Source organism: Perca fluviatilis, chromosome 6, assembly GCF_010015445.1.
Source record: "Perca fluviatilis chromosome 6, GENO_Pfluv_1.0, whole genome shotgun sequence".
NCBI classification, from domain to species: Eukaryota; Metazoa; Chordata; class Actinopteri; order Perciformes; family Percidae; genus Perca; species Perca fluviatilis.
The window spans coordinates 31,691,869-31,711,986 of record NC_053117.1 but is presented as its reverse complement, the minus strand read 5'-3'; the positions used below and the strand labels follow the sequence as shown (position 1 = coordinate 31,711,986).

The 20,118-nt window shown below is 39.4% G+C and overlaps 2 protein-coding genes across 5 annotated transcripts in view; one reads left to right on the top strand and one right to left on the bottom strand.

Moving 5' to 3' along the window:
• Nucleotides 1-12,461, bottom strand: part of kank1a (KN motif and ankyrin repeat domains 1a) — a 57,979-nt gene extending 45,518 nt beyond the window's left edge. Inside the window, exons 1-2 of one of the 3 annotated variants that reach the window (XM_039804361.1) lie at nt 12,222-12,461; nt 11,824-11,928 (exon numbers count right to left, since the gene is read on the bottom strand). The gene's annotated coding sequence lies outside the window, so the exon portion shown is untranslated. Of the gene's footprint in view, nt 1-5,525; nt 5,618-11,823; nt 11,929-12,221 lie in introns of those variants that run through there. The other 2 variants (XM_039804359.1, XM_039804360.1) reach the window with 2 other exon arrangements.
• Nucleotides 12,445-19,833, top strand: fbp1a (fructose-1,6-bisphosphatase 1a). 2 transcript variants are annotated; one of them, XM_039804366.1, is made up of 8 exons: nt 12,445-12,558; nt 14,417-14,609; nt 15,529-15,691; nt 16,347-16,439; nt 16,750-16,890; nt 16,980-17,117; nt 17,352-17,471; nt 19,088-19,833. In XM_039804366.1, exons 1-8 carry the CDS (start codon nt 12,477-12,479, stop codon nt 19,280-19,282), a joined length of 1,125 nt encoding a protein of 374 aa, XP_039660300.1. In that variant the 5' UTR covers nt 12,445-12,476; the 3' UTR covers nt 19,283-19,833. The 2 variants fall into 2 exon arrangements, with proteins under 2 accessions (XP_039660300.1, XP_039660301.1); XM_039804367.1 differs by lacking the exon at nt 12,445-12,558 and adding an exon at nt 12,587-12,603.
• The last annotated feature ends 285 nt before the right edge of the window (nt 19,834-20,118 follow it).

Sequence of the window (20,118 nt, the reverse complement as noted above, 5' to 3'; positions counted from 1 at the left end):
TATTCAGGCTGGCTTATGTGAGGCCTTGTAATCAGACCCAAAAATCTGTTGGCTTAGATCATCCTGATCAGTCTCATTATTAAGTCAACATCACTAACCGTCTCCAATAAAACAGACAGACACATGCTGCCCAGAAGGCGCTGTCCATGAACAAATATTGACTTGAGTGGTGACCCGTGCTCTGCTATTATTTCAGCAACGCTGAAGGAACAATCAGCATTTGCAGGTGGAGAGGTTTGGTGGCAGATGTCACTGAGTATGCAAAACAGCTAGACGAGACAGGAAGGGGGGGGGGTTGCTGTATCAACAATGAACAACAGATAAATGGGTACTTTCAAATGTATTTATTTTATCTGAAAACAAAACTGCCATTCCTGTTTTTTTTTGTGTTTTAAATGTCCTCTAAATATGAGCTCATTGGAATAGTGATACTAATTTTATTTTTTTATTACGCAGGCTTTTAATTTTCAGAGCAGTCAACTGGAGACAACTCCACAAACTAACCACCATCCACTTTGTATTGTTTAAAATATCAAACCATCTCAGCATATATATTACAGTAAGAAATCCAGTTTACAGAGAGCACATTTAACAAGAAGAAAGTATCTCATGTTGGTCAACTTGTGGAAATAACATCACTGTTGATGATTGAAAAATCTCAGTTCCAGCAGGTCAAATAAATATCACATGAAAAAAGGTTAGCTAGTTAACATTCTCACATTCTCTGCTACATTATGTTTTAACGAGTCAAAACCCAGCCCTGTGTTATTAAAAGAAAGAGCACTCTCTCTTATTTGAATAAACAAAACAGGCCGACTTTCAACATACTGTTTTACCTGTCCAACATGATTAAATGTGCTCATGACTGCCGGGATAACTACCCATATACAGCGGTAAGGCTTTCCAGTAAATAAAAGGCTACTTCTCTCAATAAAAAGAAACAAAGCCTTTATAAGATAACTATAAACACTGTATAGGAACCAATAAACATAATACAACACTGCTTTGACGAACACCATAAAAACTAATTCTGAGTAAAATTACGACCCACATGCAGCAGCAGATATCTTCAATCAACATTAGTTTAAATCAGACTAACAGGATGTGAACTGCAAGCCCCTCAAGGGTCAACCACTGCAACAATGACCAACAACATACAAACACACAATATATTCATACAAGTCAAGTGCTTCTTGAAGTTATAAACAAATACAAATAATGCAAAAGGAATAAATATTGAATGGGTAATGAAATCTATCTTCATGAAGAATAAAAAAAGAAAAAAAGTTAAAGAATTTCTCTGATTCCAGCTTCTTAAATGTGAATATTTTCTAGTTTCTTCACTCCTCTATGACACTTCTCTGGTTGTGGACAAAACAAGACATTGGCTGGGGCTTTGGAAAACAGTGATCAACATTTTTCACCATTTTCTGACATTTTATAGACCAAACAACTAATCGAGAGAATAATAAACATTAAAGCATTAGTGCGTAACCTTTTGATATTAATTAACGTCTGTTACATTCAAGCCATTGCCAAATGAGTTGCTACAAAGCTAATTAAGACTTATCAGCTCAACTCTCGCTGTATTTCTCAGTATGGTTGTGTTCAGAAGATTGTGGCGTCCGGTGACTTTCCCACACAGAAACTCGAGTGAAGATAATTAGAGTCCATGTTTGTTTTTTGTTTTGTTTTTTCGGACACCAATGGTCATGAAAGGCTTGTATCATATGGACGTGCCGACAGTTTTGTTGTCATTACTTAGAATTCCTCATGGGGGAGGCAGACACTACGCACTATTGCTTTAAACATTAATCAACAATAAAAATAATCGTTAGTTGCAGCCCTACACATCACAAAGTTTACTAATAAAATAGTGTCCTATTTAAAGTAAAACTTGCAAGAGGCAGGATATCGATTACGTAGCCGGTTTGTAATGTGGTCATGAACAACCGAGTCTTGTCCGACAATTTCGGCATCAGTCCTTACCGACAGAAGTTCGGAATCCTGTCTCGTCTCTCCAGTAAGTCATTCGTTGGCATCTTTGTGGAATCTTCTTCTTCGCTCTTGTTGACTGTTTACAACATGCCCACTAGCTCGCTGTGAAATCTCTGGATGACTGGCTGGGCTCAATCGTACATTACACAAACAGGGGATGAACATTTAGGGAGCAGCAGCCCAGGCCCACGCTGGAACTTGCCAGGCAGATGATCGTAGAAGAGCTGTTTTTCTTTTTCTTTCATAGAATTCAATAGAATTCCATTAAACACACAAGACTGATGACCGGAAAAAGCGGCTGAAATGTGTCCAGTGATAGTTGTGAATGAATACAGCTCTTACATCAGAGGGGAGAAACAAATCACTTAAGCTAAAAAAATAAATAAAATAAAAGCTACATCCTGCATCTATTTATAGAAAAACTGTTTTACAATTCTTGTTAACAACTTGCCTCATAAATGCCCATCCTTCGATCAGACGCGTAGCAGAGGAAGCGACCTTGGCTCGACACTCAGAGGGGGAATGTGGGATAGGTCCAAGGGGGTAAGCCTGCCTCGACAGAGCGTAGCTCCTATGCAGCCATTTTGATGCTAACAAGGCATCACCTGCAGTTAGCATTCCATTGACTGCCATTCATTTTGGCGTCACTTTGACAGAAAATAACTTTACATGTGAAGCGTTTAAAGACTTATTTGTCCATTGTTTATTTCTAAAGAAACACGACAATGTATAAAAGGCTCCATTACCTTGTAGCTCACGTTATGGCTCCGTAGGAGACGTTGTTGTAAAAACAGGCTAACGATTGTGTCATAACCAAGCGACTTACTGTCGCATAGTAGAGGAATTACCGTATAGTACAGGAGAAGCTCGCAGCCAGTTTCGACTTACATAAGCAGTTTAAGTTTAATTACTAATGTTAACTAGTCTTTTAGTTAGCAATAATTAGCCTGTGCCTATGTTATCTCCTTACATATACCTACACTCTCAGTCTCTGATTCGGAATGATTGAGATTTCTTTTTGCACAGATATCAGAAGACTTTCAACTTTCAGACACGTTGCTCACATCACATTTATGTTGTCTCTCTCAGTTGGAGGCTGCGCAGTAACGCTCAGCAATCACTGGAAAAGTGCTTCTAATATCCTTCACTGGTCTCCGTCCAGAGCAACGAGATCTGTTGGTCCATTTATTTTACAGTCTATGGATAGGTTGGGGAACCTGTGGACAGCGTTGCCATGGTGATCTGCCCCTCACTTTGTGGAAACTGAAACCTGAGAGAGGGCGCAGGGCCATTGTCAAGCCGACTTCACCACAACACAGTGATGAGGAGTAAAAAGTCAGAGCCAAACACTGTGGACATATCTCACTTTACCAACAACAGCACATTTTTGTGAATTAGTAAGTAGTTTAAGTAAAGTGAATACATAAAACAAAAAATGTTTATCATGCTTAACAGCAAATAATTATAATTCCCTCAATCATCTGTGTTGATTACAGAATTACAGTATCTGCTTACTATAATTAACATGGGATGTTGAAATGCAGCCTCCTGCAAACCCAGCCTCATATTAAAAACGCTCCCTGTGTGGTGTGCTGCTGACAGCAGGCCTTCATGTGCACAGAAGCTTTAACCACAGCAGATAAGATCAATGGTGTCACCAGGGAGTCAATCTCCACTGTAAACAAAGCCCCACTGACCACAAGAGGAAATAATTTACTGCTGCAGTTTAACAATTTACTGAGAAACGCCCGACCTCCTTCTTTCGGGAAGATGTTTATACATCGAATCAAAGGCACTTGGCCATAGACCTTTAACTGGGAAAACAGCTTTGCTTCTGATTTAAGGACCACTTAAGATTGTTGTCTTCACCTCACTGTAAATTTGTTAAATGACCAGTGGAAATAAAATATTTACTTTAATTAGAGGAAAGGTTCTATGGTTGTCTCATGCCTTCATTTCAAATTTAAAGAGTATGACAATTTCTTATAACCGCATAAAAGTGTTCACTCTAACTAATTGGAAACCTAATTTCCAAAATGTGAAATTACTCCTTATGATGCATTTCACAGTGAACTGATTTACAGAACAAAAGTAGGATTAAACGTCATGATTGCCACAATTGAGACAATTTCCACAAGGACATAGACTTTCTTCCCTAGTTGGCAGCTTGCAATTACTGTAAATCTGATATAACATGACCACTGCATAACCCAGTACACACCAAGAGACCCGTTAGCGGTTGCTTGATAAGCATCGGCATGTTAGCATTGTCACTGTGAGCATTGTAGCTTGCTGACGTTAGCATTTAGCTCAAAGCACTGCCTCACAAAACCGCTAGCATGGCTGTAGATTCTTAGGACACAGACTACTGACCAAGTTTCTTTCGTCTCCTGTATCTGCAGAACCTATGGACGTGTTCTTACGTATGTGGTGCGTTAAAGCACCACTTCTGAGGATGAGAGGCGTCGGTCTTTATCAGTGCTACTGCTTCTGTGATAAACGGGTCACTGGATTGGTCTCAGGTCACCGTCACACCTTTTAGTTTGGTTCATTTGGTCCCGACCAACGGAAAAATATTCCTTTATTTCTGGTCCGTATTTTCACAAGCAAACCGACAGGAGTAAACATGAAGTCATATGGCCTAGTGTCAAAGAAATAAAACTAAGTATGAGCTTCTTTTTTTTTTGTCCAAATTGCAGTTCAACCACACATTATGGATAATAACGAACAGGTAGAAACAGGATGAAAAGGAGGCGTCTTGTGGTTTATAATTGTAATTTAGCTTCTGAGCTCCAGCTAAAATCACATATCTACCATTATAAAATCCTGTGGTTGGTCCATTTTGCTTTCCTGCCACAAACAAACAGCACCAGAGTCTACTTGGGAACAGACTGAGGCCACATGAAAAAGGTGGCTCTTGGTCTGGCTGTTTTGTCAAAACTAGAGCTCAACTGACAGCTTTACCACCAGCCTGAACACACTGAACCAACGGGGCAAACACTCCAGAGTTCCTTTGAAGCACAACAAACAGGTCAGGTGTGAAAGCTCCAACAGATCAAGTAATATCGGCCAGTGTTTGTTAAAAAAGGCCACAGCATAGTCAAAAAGCAGCAGCTATAGACAAGACCGCTCTCATCACACCCAAAACCCTGACTAGAACCTTGAACCAGCTCACACCATCCCACAGGTATTCTGTGCGGCTCTGGCTCATCAGTATTTTCCCCAACATTATACACAATCAGAACAATACTTACAGCAAGTTTGATGTTATTCCATTTAACAAGCTAGCATGAGTAAAATCCTCCAACTGCAGAAAAAGCTACTTTCACTATACGCATGTTCATAGTTGATAATCTTATGAAAGAACAAACCGTTGGAACACCATTTAGATGCAATACATGCATTTTTTCCTGGGTTCTCTGGAAGTTTGTTATCTTCTGAATGGAGAAAAAGCTCTCAAAATGTAGACATTTACAGAAAACAATGCAACAATTGTATGTTGACTTCAAAACATATTTTGCACTCACCCTCCTCACGTCTTAAAAGTCTCAAAGTTATTGTGTGAATGCATTTCCCCTCAGCTGCACCTCACACAGACAGTACAACCAGAGAGAAAACATCCCAGAGAGAAATGAGGGATTAACATGGAGACGTCACCCGACGCTGGCTCACGTGGCAGAGCACGGGCCAATCACAACACAGCCGCTCAGACACCAAACACACACACACACACACACATTGTAACCTGACAATACCAGCCAGTGAGGGAGACTGTAACACGAGCAGCCCGGTGACCAGTGGGCCGTGGCTCTGGGGTTCTCTCAGCCGTAAATAGTGGCATCCCTTGCAGGAGACAAATTCAACAGCTCTGTCTGTGGTGTGGAGGATAATGGAAGTGTGGAGGAATTGGGGGCGTTTCCAATAGCCCTTGGGTATTGTTACAGTGTCTACTCTTTCAATAAAAAAATAAAAAATAAAACACACCACAGATTCACCTACGTATAGGCTCAAATGCTATACAAAAGCTGATTAGTCAAACCATCACATTTTCAACCCAACAGCAGAAGGTGAGCACTCTATCCAGAGTAATCTTTGTCTCTTACATCTCTTGAGTGTTTTGACTAATTCAGACTGGTTAAAGCCAGACTGAGTACCTTTTGAAAGAAGAAATATCAGAATCTCAGTCTTGGTAATGCACCCATGTTTAATAAAATACACTCCGGTGAATTTCTGCTCCAACAGAAAAATGGTACCTTTGGTAAACTATTCCGAGTATGCCACCCGTTTACAGCTGCTTAGCTCTCCTGATAAGAGTTCTGCATAAATGTAATCAGATTTCTTGTGTCAGGCTTCAACTTGACAGGCAGAGTCTGTGCATGCCTGCATAGCTGAGGGATTATCACAGTATCAATTGAGCCCTGAATTCTTTTTGCACCTGCCTTGTCCTGCTTAACGTACAAGAACCGGGCGGGATCTTTCACTACTCCCTTTTTCAGACGACTTACCTTATATTCACAAGTAGTTCTGAAGGGATAATGACAAGCTGGGGGAAAGCCGCTTCTACTCAACTGACACTTCCTTCGGATATAGGCAGCTGCGGAAGTTTTGTAAATACAAATTGCTGATTGTGACTAGGTCTACACAATTCATCTTTTTTCAGTTAGTTGAAAGAGTAACACTAGAAAACTGCACTTTAAAATGTAACTATCCCTTCTTTATAGTTGCCTTTGGTGTTCAGGTAAATGTTCAATTTGCTCTGTAAAAATGGTATGTTGTATGTAAATTATTTCTTGTCATTTTTTTTATTCAACAAGCTATTTGTCGTATTTTAGCAGTATACTAAAAAGCAGCAGAAAGGCACAACTGAGTACACTCTAATATCTGTTTTTATCTTAAGTAATATCGTTATCACAATACACTATGGCATATTTTCGTCATATCATGCAGCTGTAATCTGTACAACTCTAACACACATTATTATTAAGTATTTTGTGTTAACATGTTGGATAAACCACATGCCAGAGAGTTTGGTTAAGTGTTTTCCAGCCATTGTTTTTATGAAAGGCAGGTCAAAATAATATCTACTATCCAAACAACTTCAGTGTTTCCCCACACATAGACTAATGTGTGCCATTTAAAACATGTTCCGCTGCATTTCCTTTCCCTGCTCTCCTCCGTCTCTGTCACTTGTGTCTCAACTTTGTAGGTATTAAAAAGTTATCAGGTATGCAAAAGTTAGGGAGAAAGAGAAACAAACAGAAATCCTCATTTAAATTCATTTGCAAAGGGCAAATTTCAATTATCCCAACCGATTGACTTTAATGCAAAGAGCACATGATGACTGGGAGGAGGCATGAATGTAAGAAAAGGGATTAACATACCAGGAAACAAAACATCTTTGTGAAACACACTTCAAGGTTTAGCCAGGTTTTAATCCTGACTACACAGAAAAATACCTCCCCTCATTCATGTTCACCGCGACAATATTCCTTTCAACAGAAATCTCAAACACAAGTTGAAGCATGCAGGACTGAGTCATCTTAGAATTCTCTGAATGGATGAAACGTCTAGATATTCACATATATTCCTATCCAGGTCACAAGGAGGGATCATTACAGTCAAGAATATTGTGATATTTAATGCAACAGTTTGTGAGCTTAGAGTTTTGCACACGTCCACGACCTGAGCAGATGCCACTGACGGGGACTTCAGCTCTCCAGGCCTTAAAAGGCAAAAGAGGTTATCAAGTCTACCAGCAAGACGATAGCTTTCTCTGAGCAAACTATTTTTGGACACAAAGAAGCACCAGACCCATTTAACAAGCCAGAATGAAAGTATGGTAGTTCTTTTTATTTTTTTTCATATTGTATTACACTAACAACATCATACAAGTCTATAACCACATTAGCGGCCCTGTGGGTGGATGAAAAATGGAGAGACTTTGCTATTTTTACACGAACTAAATTTGACCTGAAGGGGGCATCAGGGACGACCATACTGTTACTAGGGCTGGGCGATATGGCCTAAAAATAAAATCCCCGATTTACTTAAAATCAATCGGCAGGTGACAAAGAAATTGTTCAAAACAAGTTTTAACTTGTTCCTCGCTAAAAGTTCAAATCATTTTAACATTATTGCGCAACCTTGCCCCTATTTTCACCTGTTGCTGAGTAATGTACATCAACATCCCATGGTCTTTCCATCTTGAAAAAGCCACTCCAATATTAACTTTGGCCTTGTTACTTTGCCTGTCGCGTTGTCATTTTAATACTCTTTAAACTTCCTTGGCGACTCCGTTACATGTCCTCGAGAATAGGCGCAATCCTCCATTTTCAACAGGCTTTCAAATCTGCTGGCAGTTGCAAGTAATCTTCTCCCCTCCCTCCCTGGCATTCTTCACAGTCAGTGCCACAGAGTTTAAAAGCGCGAAAGGCAGAGGTATGTCCCTCTTTGGCTAATGTATTTTAAAGATGGAGGCGCAACATGGCAGCCGTCATTCAAGCGACTCGCTCATATGTATTCTGAATGATTCTGTATGTCAGATTCTACGCGTACGGGAATACTTTGATTAGTTGGAAGTAATTACACATGAATGAGCACATATCTGTGAAAGAGGTTTTTTTGCGAAGAATCAACTAAAAAAAAAAAATTACACAATGGAGCTTTAAATCTGTGCAAAAACGTGTAGTTGAAAATGATAAATCGCTGTTTTATGGGTTATATGCCACACTATTTCTTGGCTGGGACCAGTAACTTCCTGGAGTTTCTGCTGGTTGTCCCGACGTCTCCAACAATGCTGCTAGTGAACTAATTAATGTGCATGTTGAGATTTCTTTGGACTGAAGTGTGGGCTGAGCAGCTGTATTATGTAGGACCTTACAAAAACTTTACATTACAATTCAAAGAATGGGAAACCTTTTGAACGATTTTTCTATGTGAACAATGTCCAATGATCAAGCATTTAAATTGATGTTTACACACTACCATAACTCAAAAGCTCTACATCTGACCTTTGCATCAAAATTACACACAGTCACTCAAATGTTTGTATAATATTTCCATTCCATTTACTATTTGTGATGAATGCGTGAATGAAAACGCCAACATAAATGTCTTCCAATCCATCTCTGACTCTTGTTAAGCCTCTAAACTCCAGCAAGCACCGATTTAAAACGATTTTCAAGCAGTTCTGCCAGAGCTTTGATCACTCCAATAATGACTTCCTTGCAAATTTGTAAACAATGCGGAGTTGTGGCCTGGCAACGGCCCCAGACCCCTGAAAATCTTTTAGGAGGATTCCCTGAAGCTTGGCTTTTCTTTTTTCTTTTTATTCTCCATGTAAAATCTGATGTGCTGGCCTTGTTGTTTTAGATTTTGCAGGTTTATAACCAGAGGCTACTTATGTAAAATCTAATCTGAATCTCACTTCACAGATTTAGCTTTCATCAGCTATGTAGCCTACTTTTTTTTTTTATTACAAATCTCAGTGCGGTTTGGTTTTTGCAGGGGAGCTCTAATGGTTCGTTTCAGTAGATCTACTATTCAAAGTAGGTTTGATCTTATAATAACAGGGAAGTCCCTGAGGCTCATGTAGGTCTTCATCCCACACTTAAGATCTGAACAGCTGTAACAACTCCCTTCACCTTCCCAGTCAAACACTAACACCAGTAAGAGTAGAGTAAAGAATAAAACAGCCAAAGAAAGGTATTTTAAGCACTAAAACATGCAAGAGAAGCAAAAATGGGACAGAAGCATGCACAGATGTAAGACCAAAACTAAAATTACAACCCAGCACCCTCTCCACATAAAATTACAGAGAAAACACCACGGCAAGTATTCCACAAAAACTGTTCAGCTGCAAGAAAATCAGGGCCAGATTTGGCGTGCAACCCGCTCAGACGAGGCAGTGGAGTGGAAGTCATTTTCTCTCAACAAACACTGGAAGGATGGGAGTCAAAAATCACAGGGAGGTGGAGGGTGAAGGGGGTGACACGTCTGAGCAGCGGAGGCCCAGCTTTGATCATGTGGACAGAAGGGTCGTCTCACTAAGGTGTTAATTGAGAGACCTCTGCCATATGTCCACAAAGGCTGACTGACCAACCCTGATGATGTGTGCCCAGAGCGCCGCTAAGCCTGATGTACCAACCGACGCCAGGCTGTGCTTCCACCCGATCTGCTTATGTGTTAAGGGGAAACCAGTGAGAGGCTGTGGAATGCTCTGGGTGTTGCTGGAGGACATGCACAATGTACAGATTTAACACTAAGCGTGTTACAGTATCAACAAGCTCAGAAATGTCAGTAAAATAAGCAATTCACGCGTGAGCTGCCCACACACTAAAATCAATGTGATGCATTTATGCCAATAAACAGAGCATTCGTTAGCTGATATTTTATAAAAGAAATACTTTCCTTAAGTGGCAGTAATGAGCATTTTAATTAACAAAACTAATGTAACACCTATGTATGAATGTAAAAAGAAAATCTTTAACAGATAAATGAAGTCAGCAATGTTAGAAAATGGCTTATTGAAATCATTGTCTTCAGATGTTGTGGTAAAAAGACTTTCCATGTATTGTTTAAGTTATTGAGTCACAAGAATGTGCAGACACATGTAGAGACTGACAACATGTTGGAGACATAATGTCCTGTATGCAGCGTCCAAAACAAACTTTTTCGCTCTACTGCAGGTAGAGCAGGCTGGAATAAACATATACATCAATTGACAGTTTAAGTAAACTTAGCTAACCTACATGACATACCAAGATCAGAAGAATGGGTATTTAAATTATTCTGTAATTAGTGTTGTTTTGATTAGAATAGAGCAGATATCTTAATGTTTGCATGGCTAAACAAAACCATAAACTATTGGCATACATTAAAGACTGATAGACAACAAAAAGCAGCCAAATGGTCTTAAACCGAATGAATCACAATTGGAGGTGAACACCTGTAAAAAACTAAAGGTTTTTTGTTTTGTTTTTTAAAGTTGACTGTACAAAAGATCACCAGTTTCACCAAAGCCACAGCAGGTTGGTACTTTTATGTCTGAAGGAAAGCTTTGTTTGGTCTCCTTCGATGAAAGCCCCGTTTGTAATCTCTATTCTTATTATACACAAGTGTAGAAAAATGGATTCAGGGATATGCCAAAAGTGCCACACTGGAAGCCGAAGAATTTCATTAAACCGATGTCACAGGGCTCATATTCTTCCCCTTGACATATCAATTCATTGCTTTATCTCTAAAGAAAAGTGGGAAAGCCTCAGAGCCCTGCAGAAGATGAAGAGCCCTCTATTTGACCCCAGCAATTCACCAGCACAATAGGGACCACCACCCAGGTCTATATCCCTACTATTATGGTCCTAAAATGCTTTAGCCAAGCTTTCATCTGCCTGCTTCAACCTCTGGCAGTAAGAAATAGGTAATGGCATGCCAAATCAGAAGAGGAGAGGAAGAATCAATGCTGCTATTATATGTATGGTTTGGAGACTGGATATGATCACCAACACTGTGGAACATTTCAAAGTTGATGACAGTCCCTTTCAACAGCCCATAAAGACACAATGAAAAGGAGTATAGTTCAAAAGGAGGCTTGAGGTGAGGGTGTTTGGGGCCTCCAAATCTGTGGTGAACCTGATTTAAGCTTTTAAATGCATGGCAGAGATGAGTCAGTATGGGTCATATAATGGTGAGGGATTACTAAAATCGCATGAGAGATATGGGTCAGTGTATGCAAACGGTTTTAAAAAGCAAAATCCTCAAATGAGACACCACAATAAGGCTAACAAGTTCAATCTTGAATGAATAAAAATACTTTTCCGCACGCACCACGTTCCCTGCACTTGGAGCTCAAAGTTCAACCCCATAGGTTATACGCAGCATACTTCCAGCACTTCCATGACACCTGTATGGCGTGAACAAGCTTTGTTTGGTCTATGTAAAAAAATAAAAACAGATTACCAAAATGAGCAGGTACAAGAAACACCATATGACTTTAAACATAATCCTGCTTAACCAGCAGCGCTTCATGGGATTGTCGGTCTGGTCGCTGCAGGGCCACCTGACCCAGAATGTGCATCGAAGACACAAATCCAAGTCACCCAAGAAAAGCCTTGAGAATGCTTTTATACGTACACAAATATCATCAAAAGCTTAAATACTTTAAGGACGATAAAGTTAATAGCCTATATCAAAAGCTCTCTGTGACAACAAAACGTTTAACTTACCCGACGCCAAGTCTCCACGAGCTGTTTTTGGACTTAAATGCAACTCCTCCTCTCTGTTAACTCAACTGATTGTCCTCATTAGGGGTTAAGTAGCTGAAGGGTAAGTCGTCCGGTTGAGGTAGTAACTTAACGTCAAACTTCTACAAGGTTATACTTTAGCCCCGTGGCACACGGCGCGTCCCGTATGCACCACCAGTAGCAGCAGCAGTCTCTTTGTACTTGTCCGCCTCAGCAGCAAATTGTTTCCCCGCGGTCATGCGCAGTCGGCGCCCAGACCAGCTCAGTCTGCTCAATGCTACAGTCAGAGAGCTACAGGTGTACCCTTACCTGCTGCAAGGTTGGCCTACTTTCCGAGCTACAGCGAGCTAAACCATCAGCAAATGTACTCTTTAGCCATCTTTTAGTTAACTATTCTAAGCCTCTTTAACTGCTGCTGGTTAATATTCGACACTTTATCTAGAAATTCAGCAAGACGTCGAGAGATTAACCGCTTTCATTGACTGACAAATAACTATTTTGTAGTTTGTAATTTAGCTAGTAGCTAAATCTTTTGTGGCTTTTTGTGACAGCTAACACACCTGTTTATCTTCCGCGAAACAATATAGACCTATAATAGTTCGGTTAACTTCTGGGCGGTTTTCGTTTGGCGCATTAATATGAGTGGTTCTGTGCCATAGAAGTGCAGATTTTTCTTTGTGGTCTTATTTTAAAGGTTTCTAAGATTACTCGGCTTGTTTAATGTCTGATACAACATAAATGTAAAGCTATAAAGTTATTATTTAGAAGACTACTGCTTATTCTAGGCTACCAAAACAACACGCAGTCAGTGTTTGGGACAGAGCAAAGAGCCCTAACGAGGTTGACTGGCCAAGACCGCCATCTTGTGGCGTTTTGTTTTAACAGCAATGTAGACAATAGTTCAAAACCTTTAGAAAATGTTACTCTGTGTGTATAGTGATACGATTATAGGCCTACAGTATACAATTACTTTATGATTTGTTATAATTGTATTGTTTTTTTATGTAGGCTATAATATTCTCTTGTAGATTCTCTTATGTAATTGTAAATCACTTCGTAGCTTTCCTACTTTTCTTTCTCTTTATAAAAAATGTTTACTTACTAAGCCTACTTATAAAAAGTGTATAGTCTATTTGTGGTTTAACTTGACTACAAGCAGTGGTAGAAAGTAGGCTACATTTACTCAAGCACTGCACCTAAGTACAAATTTGAGTTACTTGTACTTTGCTTGAGTATTTCCATGTTACGCAACTTTTTACTTCCACTATACATTTTAGAACAAATATTGTACTTGTTTCTCCACTACATGTAGGCCTATTTGATCATATAAGTTACTTTGAATGTTCAGATTAATAATACAAAATATAATCAGATAATAAATTATAATATATTATAGATTAAGATAAAGCTTCATTCCCTGAAGGGGAAATGTACAAGCTCCCCAGCAGTATATAAAAACTCAAATGTCATGTAATGTCAACAAATGTGATGTGCATTCTATTTAGAAAACAATTTGTTTTCAGAAATGTTTCATGATATATTGTCTCTAAGTGTATTATTCAACTTTTGTTTTTTTAAGGAAGCAATTTGCTACTTCTAGAATCGCAATCAATGAAAATCGCAATATTAATCAAATCGGCACCTGCACCCATGTAGCCTATGGGATGGATGGATGGATGGATGGATGGATGGATGGATGGATGGATGGATGGATGGATGGATAGATAGATAGATAGATAGATAGATAGATAGATAGATAGATAGATAGATAGATAGATAGATAGATAGATAGATAGATAGATCTGAAAGTAAAAAGTTAAATCTGTTCAAAAGCAAGAAGAATGTGAATACACATTATCAGAAGTAGCCTTAAACATTATGAAACTGTTCATTCACACTATCAAACCTGTTGAATAGTAGGTACACGACCCATCTTGCGCAACGACAGTTTGAATTCAGGCATGCACAGAGTCTATTATTCTTGTCACATCCCTCTATTGGTAACATTCTCATTTCACCACTAACCAGTTGAGTTTGTACAAAGCGGGTATACGGTTTCCAGCGGGGCCACACCTCTGCAGCTTTGGATTGCTTTCGTGTTATCACCCCCTCCCACTCCAGTTCCGCGTTGCACAGCATTTAAATCCTGCAGCAGTTTCTCCAACTTCTACTCTCAGGCTGCAGGAGACCATCTGCAACCATGTCCGACCAAGCAGCCTTCGACACCAACGTGGTCACCGTGACCCGGTTCGTTATGGAGGAGGGCAGGAAGGCGAAAGGCACCGGGGAGCTGACAACGCTGCTCAACTCGCTGTGCACGGCGGTGAAGGCCATTTCCAGCGCTGTGCGCAAAGCTGGGATCGCCCACCTGTGAGTAAACAATCATCACTGAGTATAAGATATCATTTTTGTTTATAAAGTAACACGTGTTTTTGCACAGTTCCTTTAGCCCCATCGTGAATCCACGTTGGCACAAACAGCCAATCAGGAAGCGCATACCTGAAACCACCACTCCAGTTTAATTTCCGTATCATGTATTGTTGTTGTCTTATTCTGTCTTCACTGTTATAATATTTTTCATTTTGTTATATGATCGTGTTACTATGTGTTGGTCCACTTTAAGTCTCTATTGATGCCGTCTTACAGTATACATTACAATAATAGACCTATTCCCTAAACATCTACATTAATATTTATTTTACAATGTTGTGTTTGTATTTGTTGTTTGCATGAGCAGAAATCTTTTGCATGTCCTAAACTTTTATGGCTGATTGTGATTCAGACTTCACTTCAGTGGTTGATGCAACTAACCACTACCGTTTTTAGAAATGCATTGTCATCCAACAGGTGCTGTTTTTTTCCCTTACTTTCTTCCTCTTAACTGGACGACATGATTTTATTCCAATCAAACGTATCTCTTTACAAAACCGTAGAGCTGTTTTAAATAACCTTTTTCTTCAGTTAATGTACAGAGGAAAACAAAATAGAATCTACCAGTGAGCTGAATCTCTGAGGTGTTGAGTTTAGGTTTATTTGCACAATTTTAAAATGAACAGTGTGACAAAGATATCAAACAAATACAGAGCATGGAGAGGCAAAAAACCTACATATATAAAGAAACAGTAAAAAAAATTGGGAATAAATGTATCGTTGTGTCATTGCACACTTGTGATTTTGTGCGTACAGAGAAGTGACATTTTTAACCAGTGACATCCCTTTTGTGCCAGTTTTCAATTCCATGAGATTTCATCCTCACTGTAACACATTTTTATCTTTTATGTCTCCTCAGTTTTGGCATTGCTGGCAGCACCAATGTGACCGGCGACCAGGTGAAGAAGCTGGACATTCTGTCCAATGATCTGGTCATCAACATGATCAAGTCGTCGTTTACCTCCTGTGTGCTGGTGTCTGAGGAGAATGAGAAAGCCATCATTATAGAGCCAGAATTGAGGGTAAGTCTGACCAGTGGGGAAACGTTTGAGGTTCCTTTGGACCCCGCTGAGCTGGGAAAGCCTGCTCTCATTTATTTGGAATCTCATCTTTGGAATGACCCGTTGGGGTCAGGATCATCAAAACGGGATCATCTGGTTTTCTCTGGGTTTTTCAGATCTTTTCCTCATGGGACCTTATCTCATGTAACTGGTTTGGTAAAAAAGGCTTGGGTTTCAGTTCCTGTCAAAAATAATTCTCATTGTTAAAAAGTACTTCTATTACTTGCACAGCAGGTACACGTCAAACTCCTATTTATTTGTCACTGCTAGGCACAAGGTTAAAGGTTGGCCATGGAGCTGTTTTTCTATGAGTCAGTCACCGTTTTGTTTAGCTCATGCACAACCACAAGGACACGCATGCACGTGAATGACGCAATACACATTCCTGCCAATGGTTTCCCTGTATTCCACTAATAATCTAATGCACCAACAAAAGACAGGGAAGATGAATGCTAGCTAAATATGAATGTAAACAATGCAGGGTTTAAAATACTTTTAAAAAGTCAGCTTTGCGAATGTTTTGTGATACGGTAAAATGCATTCAGGATGTTGTTTAACGCTGAATGTACAACCTAACTTTTGTTTGTTTACAACTCCTCTCTTCCTTCTTTTCCAGGGCAAATACGTTGTGTGCTTTGACCCTTTGGACGGCTCATCCAACATCGACTGTCTCGTCTCCATCGGAACCATCTTTGCTATCTACAAAAAGGTACTAACACAAGTTAAAATTCCTGTGATAAAAGTGTCTTTTATGGTTAGTAGCCCTCGGAGGCAAAGCGTTTCTATTCAGTGGCAGTTACAATGTAAGATATTAAAATAAATTAATACACGTGAGAAATGAATTTGCAAGGAAGAAAAATCAGGTTTAACAAACACTTTTATCATAGCTGCAGGTGTGAACAAGCTCGTATCTATTGACAGATTCCACTCCTCTCTATTCCTTTGTTATAAATAATAAACACCACTGAAATGAAAAGGGAATGAGTCCATGATGCTATATTTTATACCGTTTCCCTCAGACCACAGATGATGAGCCCTGTGAGAAGGACGCCCTGCACCCCGGCAGGACCCTGGTGGCGGCAGGCTACGCCCTCTACGGCAGCGCAACCATGATGGTGATCTCCACCGGCGAGGGAGTCAACGGCTTCATGCTCGACCCAGTTAGTACTTTCTTGAAGGCTCTGTATTTCACATTAATCTTGTTTTTTGCTGAAGTTGTCAATAACATTTTCTGCTTTTTGCTCATCAGGCACTTGGCGAATTTATCCTGGTTGATCGGGATGTGAAGATCAAGAAGCGAGGCAACATTTACAGCGTGAATGAAGGTTACGCAAAGTACTTTGACCCCGCTGTCACAGAGTACCTGCAGAAGAAGAAGTTCCCTCAGGTAACCCTGTTGTTAGGACATGTGTGGGGAGAGCTTCAATCATAGTAATGTTTTTATATGTTTTTATTAATCGGGGACAGTGGACCTCAATCAACATACATTTAAATGTAAATATGCCAGTGACAATGTTTTATCTGCAGTCTTGGGATCTTGAGATGTTTGTATTTTCAAATGTAGATCTTCTCCAGTACAGGTTTAAGTAGCTGACTAATGCACCATCTTAAATGACTGTAGGATGGCAGTGAGCCTTACGGCGCCCGTTACATTGGTTCCATGGTGGCAGATGTCCACCGGACGCTGATGTATGGAGGCATCTTTTTATACCCAGGAAATGTGAAGAGCCCCCAAGGAAAGGTAACGTCCCGTGCTGCTTTCTGCTGCTTCCTCAAATATCAAACTATTTTATATACAAGTTTTAAAGGCCTAATAAATGCTCTGAAATTTCAAATGTTCCATCTTAAAAACAAAGCGACTGGTACAAATTTAGTAAATGCAATAATAGAAGTATATTGTATTCTATAAAGACATAAACCTCCATTGTCCTGTAGTTTATGCACAGGCTTAAAGGATATGGCTGGTGATAATCAACATTTTTGTTATTGTCCCTAAATCCAATGAAAAGATCCAAACCAACAATGCAATAGTCTGTCTCTTAGTACTTCTGACTTCTCAACCCTTTCTGTTGCACTTACTTACTGAAGAAGATGTACATTTTTTTAATACAACTGATGAATATACAGTTTAATTGTAAATTGTTGTAATAAACTGAACTTTGGTCTATCTTCAGTCCTGGATTTGGTATGCTAGCAAGTATTTACAGCAGCAGTACAGTGTATGTGGGTTCCACTCAAAATAAACTACAGAGTTCATATTCATCATAATGAAGGAACATGTCATTGATGGTTTTAATATTTTTTATATTTCTGGGACAACAGAGATCTACAGCACGGAGGAATACACTAAATAAGGCTTTGGATACACAGACCATACTCTAATGGGATCATTTCATTGTTTTGTTTTTTTTCATGGGATTTCCATCAAAAATAGTTTGTTCATGTCACTTGTAACATGAAACCAAACTAAAAAGTGTCACAATGTCGTTTCTTCACCCTCCACATCCTTCCACTGATTGCAAGACTGAGCCAATCATGATGTTGTCACATTCTTAAGGGTAGAAAGCACCTGACTTGTAATGCAGACGAGAAGAGACGGAGAGAGGGTATAATGAGTGTTTTATAAATGCAAGTATACAAGTCCCAGTCAACAAAAAACGATGCTCTTTGGAGTCAGTGACCATAAAAAAGGCAAAGAAGGAAAAGGCACCGTTGAGTTTTGAGTAAAAGCCATGCAATATTAAAGTTTTTATTTTACTTTTACTCAGGACAAACATTAGGTTCACTTCTCACAACAAGCTACAAATGCAGAAACTGTAAAAAATAATAAATAAAATAATCTAGGCAACAAAGAAAAATCCATAAAAGCAAAAGAGAAGTCTTAAGATGTTAAGTTCCATATTGAATATTTATGGGCATATATTGTTCCACAGTGATCTATAGTGGTTGTATCGCTCGCTGTATTTCTTTGTCTTAAAGAATACCTTCATATTTTAAGTCTGTGTTGAAGCAATAATCAGGTTCCCATATGAAAGCTGAAACAGGTTTTGCTTGCTGTAATATGTCCTTATAAGGAAGAGATCTTGTGATGACGAAATAATTACTGCAAGAAAAACCTGTTTTCAATGTTCACTTGTCTGTCTTGAAAACTTGTGAACCTATCCTTTTAACTGTTGGTACATTAATACTGTAGAGTATAGAAGTATAATAGTAAAAGCGGGAGAGACGGTTGACTAAGTTGCTAATGCTAAACCATTCAGGGCCTTGTAAAGTAATAAAAAAATATTGAAATTGGAATATTCCTGTTTAAGAGTTTGACATTAGGACCAGAAACTAACCGTCCCCTCCTCCTCAAAGCTGCGACTGCTGTACGAAGGCAACCCCATGGCCTTCATCATGGAGCAGGCGGGCGGCATGGCCTCCACCGGCTTCGAGCCCATTCTGGACATCCAGCCTGAGGACATCCACCAGCGGGCTCCTGTGGCTATGGGCTCCCCCGACGACGTCCTGGAGTACATCGCTATCTGCAAGAAACATGCCAAGAAGAAGTGAGACCGCATCGACTCAATCTCACAATCATCACGGTCTGGCAAAAAACCTTGTATCTCCAAACTGGAAGTTGGCCTCATTTTGAGCTTGATTTAAATGTATTATTTGATAATGTCTTCTGGAGTTTAAAAATGGTTTCCTAAGCTCAAAATTGTCGGGATCTTCTTAGTTAGAAAACCAAATTTGGAGTTCCAAGGTTGTTTTTTTTTTTTTTAATGCCATACCATCGATGCACGTTCTACTGACGGATAATAGAAAGAAGGTGGTTCAGTAGAATTATGAATACTGTGGCTCATAAGCTCAATTACGCACACAAATGCACACATTCCATACAAAAACTACCAAAGACTAAAGATGCACTAAAATAAACAAAACCTGAAGACTTTTCCTCCTGTTTACCTCCAGTTGTGCCTTTAATTAGAATGAAAGTACATTCTAGTCGTGTGAAGGACCAAATACAAACCTCTATGCAACAAAACATGATGCCTTTTTATTATGTAAACAACTGTTGTTTAGAATGATGAAGTCTCAATAAATATAATTGAGTCTAAGAAGTCATTGTTTGATAATTGAGTCTAAGAAGTCACACGTTTTCATCATTTTGAAATATGTGTCCTCTTTAAAACTCACTAACCTTTTCACTAACATGTACTTTGTGTATTCGTTGATATTGGCCGTTTCATTTTCAATATAACATTTAAAGGTTAGAAATGCCCAGTCAGAAATCAAATAGAAAAATGGAATAAATTGTATCCAGAGCATATAGTTAGAATAATATTTAAATGTTCTTATAAGTGCATACTGTCAATGGACATGCATACACACACACACACCCCCCC

Bases quoted from the DNA above. Each gene is read 5' to 3' on its own strand.
- fbp1a (XM_039804366.1), top strand. From the start codon at position 12,477: ATGCGCAGTCGGCGCCCAGACCAGCTCAGTCTGCTCAATGCTACAGTC. The intron at 12,559-14,416 runs GTTGGCCTACTT...TTCTACTCTCAG, and splicing joins GTACCCTTACCTGCTGCAAG to GCTGCAGGAGACCATCTGCA. The intron at 17,118-17,351 runs GTAACCCTGTTG...AAATGACTGTAG, and splicing joins AGAAGAAGAAGTTCCCTCAG to GATGGCAGTGAGCCTTACGG.